The sequence below is a fragment of the Dromiciops gliroides genome, chromosome 3 (assembly GCF_019393635.1).
Source record: "Dromiciops gliroides isolate mDroGli1 chromosome 3, mDroGli1.pri, whole genome shotgun sequence".
NCBI lineage: Eukaryota > Metazoa > Chordata > Mammalia > Microbiotheria > Microbiotheriidae > Dromiciops > Dromiciops gliroides.
Window position 1 is genome coordinate 627,034,332 of NC_057863.1, and position 13,508 is coordinate 627,047,839.

At 38.6% G+C, this 13,508-nt stretch overlaps 1 protein-coding gene across 2 annotated transcripts in view; it reads left to right on the plus strand.

Annotated features, from left to right (window-relative positions):
- Window positions 1-13,508, plus strand: part of RERE (arginine-glutamic acid dipeptide repeats) — a 583,895-nt gene that overhangs the window by 267,200 nt on the left and 303,187 nt on the right. The window contains exon 4 of one of the 2 annotated variants that reach the window (XM_043991371.1): window positions 11,053-11,178. The exons of the other annotated variant lie outside the window; for it this stretch is intronic. Coding sequence (XP_043847306.1) covers window positions 11,053-11,178 — 126 coding nt within the window. The remainder of the gene's footprint in view (window positions 1-11,052; window positions 11,179-13,508) is intronic. 2 annotated transcript variants of the gene reach the window in all.

Sequence of the window (13,508 nt, forward strand, 5' to 3'; positions counted from 1 at the left end):
AACTTTAAGAAACATTAAGAAATGAATTTGCCTCCTTAATGTGATACTCAGTTTGCACTGATTCATTCATGCTCTCTTGTTGATTCTAGTTATGACGGAGAGCATGCACATGCCAGGTGACTAACAGTACTTCAGAGCCAATTATTCAAGTTAGTTTCCAAGATCCTTAGCTATAACCCAGGGTAGTAGAGGGTAATTGAGGACATTTGGGACTATATGATTTTAGTGAGAGTGAGTGAAGAAAAGGAGAGTTAATTTGTAATGTGCCAGGTTGTTTACATAGGGTTTAAAAACTGTAGTAGTTAGTAGTTTACAAAAAGGAGAGAAAAGAGCAGACTAATGCTTGTGATTGAAGCCTGTGAATGGTTTGTTCTATGAAGGAAGAAAAAGGGAAGAGGTGAGTCCATTATGGAAATACTAAAATGACTGGGTTGTGGAGTATGTTCTTAAGGGTAGATCTAATCAGGGCAGACTGGTCTAACAAAAAATAGCAGAGCCATCCCAGTCTTGAAAATTACAGTTGAAGGAAAGCAGTGAGTGATGGGAGAAACTGTGTTCTTAAATAATGGAAGATTATACTTCTGGTGAGTATAAGATCTGTGTTGTCAGGAGGAGATGGAATTGAGAAGCCCAGGTGTGTATAGGGTCATCACTGTCATTGTTGGAGTCCTCAAATATATCAGTGACATTAGGGCATGAGGAAGGAGCTAAGCAATTCATTATTTCAGCAGTTAATTATTGAGTATCTTTATGCAACCTACTGTTTTTCACTGCATGTTGATTAAAAAGTTGAATTAAAAAAACCCTCTCCCTTTAAGAATCTCAAAAAGCTAGTGAGTGCTAAGTTAGAAAATGAGACAATTCCCTTTTCCATTGAGTTAAAATGAATGGCTCAAGCTGCCTTATCCTTCCTTAGACAGAATAGAAAACTATGTCCTTTGTAAAGAATTAGGTTTGTTTTTTGTTTGTTTTTTTGCGGGGCCATGGGGGTTAAGTGACTTGCCCAGGGTCACACAGCTAGTAAGTGTCAAGTGTCTGAGGCCGGATTTGAACTCAGGCACTCCTGACTCCAGGGCCGGTGCTCTATCCACTGTGCCACCTAGCTGCCCCTTGTACTAATTTTTAATGCCAGAAAATTCCACTCTTAAATTTGCATTAACATTTTCTCCTTTACTTTGAGTCTAGACCATCCAACAGAACATTAAATGCAGCCTTGATTTTTATTATAATTGGAATGACGCCACCTGCTAGAGACTTACTGTAGGAAAGCTCTGCCATGAGGAGAAGGCCTCTGAGGGCAAGACATGCGGCTTTTCTTTCGTGTCAGGAGGTGACATTTGCTTGTGGGAGGAAGAAGGGGCGAGGCTGGCTCTTTTTTCGTCAGGACCCTCTGGAGAGTGGAGCAGGAGAACTGTAGTTCCCCGAGATAGCTGAATCTAGGCCTCTTTTTCTCTCTCTTCACCAAATTCTTATTCTCCTTAATAAATGCTTAAAAGTCTAAACTCTTGCTAAAGCTTATAATTTATTGGCGACCACTCATTAGATATTTTAGATAGACTAGCCTTACAGGGCTAAAATTGTAGCTATACTATCCAAAATCTAATGAGTGGTCACCAATAAATTATAAGCTTTAGCAAGAGTATTTAAGTGTTTAAGTATTTATTAAAGAGCATGAGGATCAGAGAGAAAGGTAAAAATCTAGCTATTTCTAAAAAAAGACCCCATCATCCGACCTGCCATGGTGAGGTCAGGAACCAAAAGAGGAAAAAGCCCTCTCCCAGCATCCACTTCCTACTTAGTGTCCTCCTCCCATAAATGGGAGGCTCCTCAAGTTGATTGGCTGGTAGCCTTGATAGACAGTACCCACGCACAAACATCACTTCCTGATGCCAAGGACCTTGACCACATGGCTTGCCCTCAGACGCCTTCTCCTCATGGTGGAGCTTTCCTACAGTAGCTCTCCAGCAGGTGGAGTCATTCCAATTGTTACTGGGATGATCGACTATTTCTAAAAAATAATATGCTTTAAGAAGAGCAATTAATTGGTAATATGAGGTAACAAAATCAGTATAAATATCAATGTCAATAAATGCTTTTTTTCTCCTGTCTTTCTTTTCTTTCTTTCTTTTTTGCAGGGCAGTGGGGGTTAAGTGACTTGCCCAGGGTCACACATGAGGTCACATTTGAACTCAAGTTCTCCTGAATCTAGGGCCAGTGCTTTATCCACTGAGCCATTTAGCTGCCCCCAACAACATGCTTTTTAAAAGTGTTGGACTATGTGCCAGACAAAACAGTCTCTCTAGAATCTTATAGTCTATTGGAAGAGACAATATGTACATATGTAAATTTATGCAAAATAATCAGTGTATATAAATCAAGGGGAGAAATGGCAAGCACTGGAAAGTGTGGATGCTGTTTGAGCTTAGTGTAAAAGAAAAGGAGGAATCCCAAGAGCCTGAGGTAAAGAGGGAGTTAATTTCATACTTGTAGGACCTGTAGGCTATAGAATGTCATGTGGGAGGAACCATCAGAACTCAACAGTTGTTTAAGAAAAGCCTATTGTGTTCTAGGCTTAGGGCTAACTTCTTGGGTTGTAAAAAAGCAGCAAAACGAATCAGTCCTTATTCTGGTGGAGATGACACATTTCTAAGGGCACAACAAAGATATTAGTAAATAGAGAGAACTTGAGAGGGGAAGGCCTCAGCAGCTGTGGCAGCAGGAAAGGTCTCCTGTACTTGTTGGTTTGAGTTGAGTCTTGAAGGAAGCCAGGGATGATAAATGTTAGAGGATAATAGGGAGAACATTCCAGCTTTGGTAGACAGCCAGCCAGTGCAAAAGCACAGGCATAGGATCTGGAGAACTTCAAATATAGCCTCAAATAGCTTTAATAGTTTATTGGTCCTAGGAAAATCATTTAACCTCTGTTTTGCCTTAATTTCCTCAACTGTAAAATGGGGATACTAATAACACCCTACAAGGTTGTAAGGATGACACATAGTTGGTACTTAATAATACTTTGCCCCTCCTTTCCTTTCCCTTCCTTTGTTAATGTATTGTTCTTTCTTCAGAGGAAATTTATCCTAATCCATTTTTTAATTTCTTTAGTAGGAGGTGTTCTTAGTTGTTCTTACTAAGTACTCTTATTGCACAACAGGAAAAACTAATTTTTTCCCCATAGAACCACTTAGTTGCATAGTTTAGGGAAAGAAACTCAGGGAGTATGGTATGAGTCCCAAGTCTAAGCTGAGATTGGAAGGATTAGATCCAAGAATCTAATAAATCCCTAGAAATCTTTATTTGGAGACTGTTGTAGAGTGAATTCCTGTTCCTATGAGTTGAACTATTTGAATTTCCATGTTTTGTGATTCTATATAGGTTGCTTTTAAATAAAGACAGTACCCCTAAAATTACTTTCTTTTATATTTTTCTAATTTCTCTCTCTCTTTATTTATTTATTTATTTTTGGTGGGGCAACGAAGGTTAAGTGAATTGACCAGAGTCACACAGCTAGTAAGTGTCAAGTGTCTGAGTTGGGATTTGAACTCAGGTCCTCCTGTATCCAGGGCTGGTGCTTTATCCACTGCACCACCTCGCTGCCCCCTAAAATTACTTTCTTTTGAAGGAAAAAAAATAGTTATACATAAAGACCAGCTATAATTCAAACTCAGGTGTTTTACAAGTCAACCTTGGTGTTGGGCAGCAGGAGGGCCCTCTTTTAAACCAGTGTTGTAAATCTTATTTCAAGTTGATTATTCTGTCACTCCCTTCTGGTTTCAGTTGATAATACTAGATGAAATTAAAAACAAAATTTACCTTCAAACTCAAGTTAATGTCCAATTATAACAATTAAGGGCATAGAACATTGATTCCCCTAAGCAGTGTCCCAGTGTTACTAATGTTGCCAGTCTTTGTCATAGTCTTGAAGTTCATAACCTTGGAGTATAGTAGCTGGAGCTTTAGTTCCCCCAGCCAATTCAGCCTCAAAGATAGTTTGACTAACTTTGAATGAAAAACTAGCCTGATTTGCCTGGGCAGTGAGGGTGGGCCTTAGAACACTGCTCTTTCTATACCATAACTCTATTTTACTTCATTAACAGCTATCCTTCCTTACTTCTCTTTCTCATAAACTTTTGGTTGGGCGTCCAGTTGCCACCTGACACAATAGTGCCTGTGGCTTTGAGGCCAGCCATTTGAGGCCTGTGCAGAAACCAACAGGACTTGCACCTTGGAATTGTCTTGAATCTTAAATTTGCCTGCCTTTATCAGTGATCCTCCTCCCACCTACTGACACTCTTTTTGTACTTAATCCCCTTGGTTAGCGATTCTTACCCAACTCCCTACTTCGCTAGTTAAACCCCAGATTTCTGAAGAACAGTGCCTTCTCCCCAGCCCACTGTCTTTTTCATTCCCCGCCTCAATCCTTACTCCTTTAATGTCCAGATCTGCCCACCCGTACACCCTGGAAGTCCCACTCTATATTTAGCAAATGTATTTTCACTTTAGCCACCTCCTTCTCTTTACTCTTTGTGTCTTCTGTCATTCATTGAGATCTGGTTTCCCCCTTGGGTGACTGTCATCCCTGGCCATGCTTTTCAGTAATGGTTGCACCTTTTAAAATCACTGGTCCCTTTGGGGAGTTACAGTGTTCTTTGTTGCTCATTTCTACTTCCAGACATTTCCTCTATGTGAATCACCCAGCAAACTCTCTTTTTTCTAGGGTCATTCTTTTAAATTTCATTATCCAGATCCTGGCAGTGTTTTATCCATAGGACATTCTTCTCTTTGCCCTAGTTTCTACCTTCGTATTAATCATATTTCAAGTACTTTTTGTGTTCCCTCAAATGCTCTAATTGCCCTGTTCCTAATTTGTTCAGTAGCCATGATTTATTCTTCCAGTTGACCTGAGCTTAATACAATGATGTTCACATTCTTACACTTACACCCATAGATGTTTTTACTGCCATGTTTGGGAGGGAACTCAAAAATTCCATTATCTAATCATAATCTTTTATCTTTCTATTTCTTATTCCTCCTATATTCTTCATTTTCATCATGATCTCTAATCCGTCCAACCATTATTACCTTGTTAGGGCACCTATCACTCTAGCTCTGGTTATACCTTTCTTCTATTACCTCTCTTGATTCCTTTGTGAATCAGTTCAGTTCTACAGTATACTTAATTTATCCCTTGCTCCCATGGCCTATTGCTGTTTTTGTCTTGCCAAATACTACATCTGGATTTATTTCCATCATCTACCCCCTTTACTTCTACTAGCATGTACTACTAGAATGGGAGATAATTAAATTCTGCTAATTGGAATCGAAACAAATTGAAGTTTTCTAATTTCACCCGAACCCTTAGATACATATATGTATTATTCTTTGTCTCCTCTCCTCTCCTCTCCTCTCCTCTCCTCTCCTCTCCTCTCCTCTCCTCTCCTCTCCTCTCCTCTCCTCTCCTCTCCTCTCCTCTCCTCTCCTCTCCTCTCCTCTCCTCTCCTCTCCTCTCCTCTCCTCTCCTCTCCTCTCCTCTCCTCTCCTCTCCTCTCCTCTCCTCTCCTCTCCTCTCCTCTCCTCTCCTCTCCTCTCCTCTCCTCTCCTCTCCTCTCCTCTCCTCTCCTCTCCTCTCCTCTCCTCTCCTCTCCTCTCCTCTCCTCTCCTCTCCTCTCCTCTCCTCTCCTCTCCTCTCCTCTCCTCTCCTCTCCTCTCCTCTCCTCTCCTCTCCTCTCCTCTCCTCTCCTCTCCTCTCCTCTCCTCTCCTCTCCTCTCCTCTCCTCTCCTCTCCTCTCCTCTCCTCTCCTCTCCTCTCCTCTCCTCTCCTCTCCTCTCCTCTCCTCTCCTCTCCTCTCCTTTTTTGTGGCAGGTCAATTGGGGTTAAGTGACTTGCCCAGGGTCACACAGCTAGTAAGTGTCAAATTTCTGAGGCCAGATTTGAACTCGGGTCCTTCTGAATACATGGCCAGTGCTCCTAATATATTGTAAAGCACTTAAAAGTGTAAAGATGCTATCTAGCTATATTGTCTAAAATTCTAATGAGTGGTCAACAATAAATTAGAAGCTTTAGCAAGAGTTTAGACTTTTAAGTATTTATTAAAGAGCATTAGGATCTAATGATAAGAGAGAAAGGTGAAAATCTATTTCTAAGAGACCCCATCGTGCGACCTGCCATAGCGAGGTCAGGAACAAAAAGGATTCAACGCTTCCTTCCTCCTCCCAGAAGCCTCCTGTCTAAACTGAAAACATCAAATGTCACTTCCTGATGCCAAGGAACTGACCTTCCAAGCCACATGGCTTGCCCTCAGACGCCTTCTCCTCATGGTGGAGCTTTCCTATAGTAATTCTCCAGCAGATGGTGTCACTCCAATTGTCACAAAAGAGTGTCTGGAACATAATAGGCACTTAATAAATGCTTATTTTCTTCCTTCGTCTGTTCTTATCTCATAGTCTTTTAATAGCATATAAAAAATTCCAATCTCTGATGAAGAGGGAATATTTTTGTTAGCAAGAGCCAACCTTTTGTCATGTTCATTTTATCCCTTTAGTGAATCCCTCCATTTAATCTCTACTAATAAATTAGTCTGCTTCCTTCTTGTCTAGCCTATCCCTTTAAAAAAAACAAACAAACCCTTATTAGCTCTTAGCACAGTCCAAACTTCCCTGTTATTGTCAAGGGAAACATCATCCTTGCTATTACCTAAGTTTGCAACTTTGGTGTTGTCCTTAACTCTTGACTCTTACTTATCCCTCATCTACAGGCCTACATTGTGACTTGTCTGCTTTCTCTTCCTATGGGACTCTTGTCCATGACTTTTTTTTTTTTTTGGTGAGGCAATTGGGGTTAAGTGACTTGCCCAGGGTCACCCAGCTAATAAGTGTTAAATGTCTTAGTCCGGATTTGAACTCAGGTACTCCTGAATCCAGGGCCAGTCCTCTATCCACTGCGCCACCTAGCTGCCCCCATGACTTCTTATAGATCCTACAAAAGAGTCCTTTCAATAAGACTCTAAATTATTATGTGAGTATTATCAAAGAATGTGGGCTACCTGTATTTTATCCTTGCATGTAAGTTGCTGGTAATATGCTTTAAGCAACTGATTATAACTAGCTATCACGTTTTTCTTAATGTGGTTTTCTTCTGTTCCTAGTTCATGCTGTATATTTCAAAATAACTTCATTAAAATTTTTATTTAGTAAATCAGAATTCTTGTAATTTAAATTGGAATTCCCTCTATTTCTAATTCTGTACTCCAAATGAAATACTCTTTAATTTATGCATTGTTCTATCATAAGGAGATGCTCACCCTCATCTCTAATACAGATAATTGGGAATTGTGTATACTTATGCATATTACAGAAATCCAACAGTTCGGAAAAAAAATTATTTTTCAAGTCTTGTGATGGTGATTGACTTATTTGTGAAACATCATTAACATTGATAAATTCTTACTTTGGGGAATGAATGAAATATAGTAAGAATATAATATTCCTTCAGTCTGGGACTTTCCCCCATAAATAATAGTTGGTACTAGGTAGGCCTGTTGATTCAGGAGTGCTTAATGGCTGATTCACGAAGTGCTTTTTTGATTTGGGGTGCTTTAACCCCAGTTATTAGTTTGGGGTTCACTGTCCAGGGATTTGGCTAATTTCGTTGATCCAGGAACTTCATGATGAGGGTACCCTCTTTTCTGAAAGAGATTGGCTCTTTCTATGTACATGAGATGGAGAATACTGACTAGAGTATTGAGCTTAAGGTGCTTGTCCAGGTTTAAAGAAGTCATTGTGTATCATAGGTTCCACTGGAACCCTGTTATCTAATTCATATTCCATGTTTGATGTAGTAATTTTTTTTCTTTTAATTGTTTATACTTCAGGGGATATCCTGTAGAAAGTACATTTTAAAGTGAGGAGATGATACTCATTGCTAATTTGCTGCAATTAAAAATAACATTCCCTTGACTAGCAGTATCTAGAAGCTCTTCCTTTTTTAGGAGTGGTGACACCCAGGAACATATGCTAGAGGAAGGTACTGTGCTCATTCTTTGAATGGTGTATAAGTAGTGTAAGAATTCAATTCTATCTTCAATAAATATGAGAAATGTTTGTAATTTCTTCAAATCTGTGGAATAGGAAAGAGTAAGGTGAAGTCCTTCAGTCTCAGATTATGATAAAAATAGTCAACCATAGAACTTTACTATGGTGGTGTTTTTTTCTTCCTTTGAGGAAGCAGTTGCTGCTGATATGTTTTCATGAATATCTTGTCTTCTTCGTGTGAAATGACACTTTATTAAGAAACAGTCATGGGGCATCTAGGTGCTGCAGTGGATAGAGCATCAGCCCTGGATTCAGAAGGACCTGAGTTCAAATGTGACCTCAGACACTTGACACTAGCTGTGTGACCCTGGGCAAGTCACTTAACCCTAGTTGCCTCACCAAAAAAAGAAGGAAGGAAAGAAAGAAGGGAACAGTGGTGGTAGCCTGAAAATGGTGGGGCGGGGTTCATCAAGTGATGGCTAGAGAAAAGGAAAATATTGATTTCAGACTATAAAAGATTATATAGCTTTGGTCTGTTATTGTTGTTGTTTTTAACTCTTAGATACCACTTCTGACTGCCCTTACTGCTGCCCATCTTGGAAAAACCAAATGGGCTTGAAATATTTATAATTGATTATTGCTCTGATATAGTGTTTTATTTTTCCCCATTATATATTTGTTTTGAAACACAGTGCCTAAAATATCATGGGAAAAATCTGATTGTTTGTTTCCTTAACACTTTGGAAAACCTCAAAATTGGTTCCTGTACCAGAGTAGAAAACTCTGATGATTTTTCTAATTTTTCTTTCAGAAAAAAAAAAAATCATGGCATAAATTATGTTTGAAAACTTACCATTTTTATCACTCATAGTATATAACAAAAACACTAGAAACTTAGAATTCCTGTGTGTGATCTATAAATGATTTCGGCTATTCACCCAGAATCAGCACATGGTCTTGCAGCATAAACCTTTTGCAAAGATTTTGTAAACCAAGCGTGACAAGGCAGCTGATGTACTTATTGATCCAACTTCAGCAGTGCTGTTGAATTGGGTTAGCCTGCTTGTCTGTGCTTAAATACAGATAAATCTTTTTTCAATAAACCATCTAATGAACTTCATCTCGATTAACCAGAATGCTGGCACAAAGCATTGTGCTGAATTAAATCTTTTGAAGGTTAACTTGACACTCCTTTTTGTTTTAAATAAAATATATTTTTTTTAAGTAGTTTACTTCTTTGCATTAATAGACTATGTAGCCCTGAAGATAATTGTATCTTTTTTTTGACAGCTAGGATCTTCCTTTTGTTGAGTTTCATAATTTTGAATATTGTGTTTATTGTATTGTATGGAGGTTTTAGAAGTCATTGGAGAATGACTAATAGGACATTCTCTCTTTTTTTTTCCTTCTGAATCCCTGAAGTACGCTTGTTTTATTATGGCCTGCCTCTTTTAGTCTAAGTGGTCTGTAATATGAATTCTCAAAAAGACCAATTCTCTGAGGATTTCTTGCTTCCCAAAGTGATTCACATTAGCATTTAAAGTTCTAGTCCATTTAAAATGTTTTTCTACTTATAAGATTTTGTTTAAAATTCATTATTTCAGTTATTCTCCTTACTTCTTTTAGTTTCCTGACTTCCTTTAAGTCTCAGCATAAATGCTGCATTCTACAGGAGGCCTTTTCCATTCTCCTCTGCTCCTATTTGCCTTCCCCTCTGAAATGACCTCTCAACCACATTAAATGTCCCTCCCTCCCTCTCCCTCTCCCTCCCCCCCATATATATATATATATATATATAAAATGTATCTTTATTCCTATTGTATCCCTATTAGAATGCTAGCTCCTTGGGATCAGAGTGTTTTTACCTTTCTTTGTTTTTGTTACTTGGCATGGTGCTTGGCCCTGCCACAGTAAGCTCTTAATAAAATGCTTTTTGATTTATTGAAGGATACTTATAAATAAAAAATCAGATTATGTAATGATTTGATTCCTCTTAATTTTTAATTTGATTTTAAATATTTTTGGGGTTATGCTTATTCTGTTATCTAACTCTTACATACTGCACATGTAAAATGTATTTTGGAAGTGCTGTTTGTATATCGCATATTTAAACTTAATCCCAGGGATCATTTGTGAATTATAAGTATTGTTGTTGAGTAAAGATGACACAGGCCAGAAGTTCTTTTTAAGCTATTTTTCTTTACTTAGCATGTTACTTTTTAAAAAATAAGTTTGATAAATCAGCAATATTCCCACTCCCTATTTCTCCCCCCCGCCCCCCAATTTTATTTTACTCAGTTTTTCTAATCTGCACTTTGGTTGCTCCATTTATTTGTCAGCATTTTGGGGGAGAGGGGAGGTCGTGTAGAAATCTCTATTTTGGGTTTGTTTAAATCCCAAATTTTCTAAATCTTGGTCATTGGTCTACTCTAATTGTATGAATGCATGCAAACTATAACTAAAATTGTAGAGAAATGTTGGAGGCCAGTCAATGCTACTCTGTTTTTGATTGTCCTAATTGTCCTGAGCATGAGTCCCTTGTTTTGTTTCTCAGCTTTCCAGAACATCCCCTTACATTTTGTCCTGAATGCTTAGTTTATGTGGGCAGGCCATTTCTACTGTTTCTGTCTTTATGCACAGTGTGTGTTCTTAAAGCTTCTTTGTTATTTAATGTATTTGAGGTCTTCTACTGATTCTATGTTTTTATATTGCATCAGAGGTAGAATTTTCATCAATACTTTCTTGACATGCTTTGCTGCCTGTTGGCAAATAGCTCATTAACATGTGGGACTGGACTAGGCAAGGATATATATTTGTGTTTGTAAGAAAATGATTGGAGGCAAAGTTTTGATCATTTCAGAAAGGCCACTTGTGGTATTGGGTCAAATAGCAACTTCACAAACAGTTATGTATGAGGTACCAAGATGATCTGCTGAAGGAATTTTGTCAGTATCTACGCCCCTAACAACCAGGATAAGAGGGGCATTGGGCCTGTTAACTTAAGACTCTTTTCTTTTTTAGGTTCACAACTCGCAGGCCTGTTGCAGATCTCCAACTCCTGCTCTGTGTGACCCCCCAGCATGCTCTCTACCGGTGGCATCACAGCCACCACATCACCTTACTGAAGCCGGGAGAGGGCCTGTAGGGGTAAGGAGAATCCCGTTTTTAAAAGCTATCAGTATTTTATATCCCATAGGGTATAAAATAGGAATATGACCTGTCCCCAGAGCCCCCTTTGAAATGTGCTGTATTGTATGTGGTTTTAAAGGAGTAAAAAGTACACGCACAGAGGAAGCAAAATACGGGAATTGCCTTACCCCTCTAGGACCGTTTCAGCCTTTTTGGGTTTTGGTGGTGGGGTGTGATGGCACCAGCAGAGAGCATGCTCGGCTGCTGCAAGGAGCAGGAGCTGGCAATCAGCAGCGAGTGTGGAGGTTGGCACCTGAAGTGGGGAATGATGGGGGTAAGTTGGAGTCCAAGTGTGCAGTACGCTATTTCCCAGACTCATTGGGATCTATGGCACATAAGTCTCAGTTACATTATGTGCTCCCTTCCTGGCCTCCTCGACAGGAATTGTCCTGTTGTGATTGAGAAAGTGCTGTTGATCTACTGGTTTGGATTGTTTTAGCTTAGTGTAGTGTCAAGAGCATTGAATAGAGGACTTTTGGGAATCCTGTTTGTCCTTTGGCCAAGCCAGTTCTCCTTTGTGGGTTTCTTTCTTTTCTCATTTGTAAAATGGGGTCATTTGACTTGCTGTCTAAATGCCTGCTCAGCTCTAAATCTACGACCTTATGGTTAAAAACACAAATGGGGGTATGACTTTCACAGATTTGGACCAGAGATCCTATTCACAATTGCATCCTGTTAACCTCTTTTCTCCCATCATATAGATGTAGTCTATATGTAAAAGTCTTTTTGTTATATGATGAAATATTATCATGTATTACACAAATATTAGGGATTATACTCTCTTCCTGGCTCCCATCTTCTCCCTCCTACACTCTCTCCCCCACATTCAGTGTTCAGTATTAGCTAATAATGTGTTGTTCTGGTTTTTTTACAGTGAGATATCATTTAGTAGACTTTTTTCTTGCTTTTGGTTCATTTAGGAAGCTTTCGGTGTGTTTGCGTGTCTTTATATGAGACATAATTTCATCATCCAGGTGGCTTCGAGTCTAATTGGGAACATTTCTCTAAAGTTTATGCAACACTTATAAAATAATAAAACATTTAGTACAGTGCTAATATCTGTGATATTGACTAAATGCAGTAGGAATTTAGAGAAAAGAGCAATAGGATTGGGCTAGAATAGTAGTGGATGGAACTCACTGAAGCCTCATGATTAGAAGGCACTTTTTGACTATTCCTTTCTTCTTTTTGGTTTCAATACCCATATTAGCCTTTTTTGTTCTAACTTTTCTAGTCCCAAAGCTATTCTTCTTCCTAATAGAGAAAACAGAAGTAAAATAAGTGATATTCCTTTCCCTTTGCCTTACTTTTTTCTTCAGTTATCATCATTCCATCCACCCCAAGGGTAGGTCCTGTCCTCCCTTTCTTCCACTCCTCATCATAATTATTTCTCTTTATGTCATCAAATTTTCTTTCCTGAGAGCTTCCTATCTTTCTTGGCCTGACTTAATAATATCACAGATTTAGAGTAGAAGGGACTCAAGAGGCTGGGGAATCCAACAACTTCATTTTGCATATGAGGAAATTAAGGCCCACAGAGATGAAGTGGCTTCCCTAGGGGTCACACTGTCTAAGCCAGGTATGGAATACATTGTCTCTCGATTCTCTCTACACTATTCCATATTGCCACAAAATACTTTTCAGGGGATAAAAGCCTATTTCTCCTTTCCTTGACCTCTGAATTTCATCTCTCAAGATGGAGGCTTCATTTCAGTTGATGTCCTCTTGTATCATGAATTTTACATTGACCTCCTCTTTCCTGGTCACTTTTCTATCATGTCTGTTTCAACAACCAATTTATACTTTGTGGGTAAAACCACATTCATATAACTATTTCCCCTCGTTACTTCCTTTTGAAAGAGGAAAAATATCAAAGCAAGATAGGTTATTATAAAATGTGCTTGTTTTGTCAAAGAGTTCTAAGAGAAGTATTCAATATTATAAATATGGTAACTTCTTACTGGGTAACTAAAGAGTTAGAACAGATATTGGAGGTAGATGCCTATGGGTTATGACATAAATCCCTAAAATACCCACTTGTACTTTTTTTTTTAATATTTAAAAGGAATTTTTTTATTATACTATGTTATGGAAATGCTTGTTTTATTCCACAAATTAAAAATAAATATTTTTAAAAGGTAAAAGTGGGGGAGGGAGGTATTGGTGTTGTCCATGTAGGTTGTACATGGATTTGTCTAAATGTACTTCTAAAGGAGGAATGAGAAATAATCCCTGGAATCTGACTACTCTTTTCTAAAAAAAAAAAACCAATTAATTAATTAATTAGT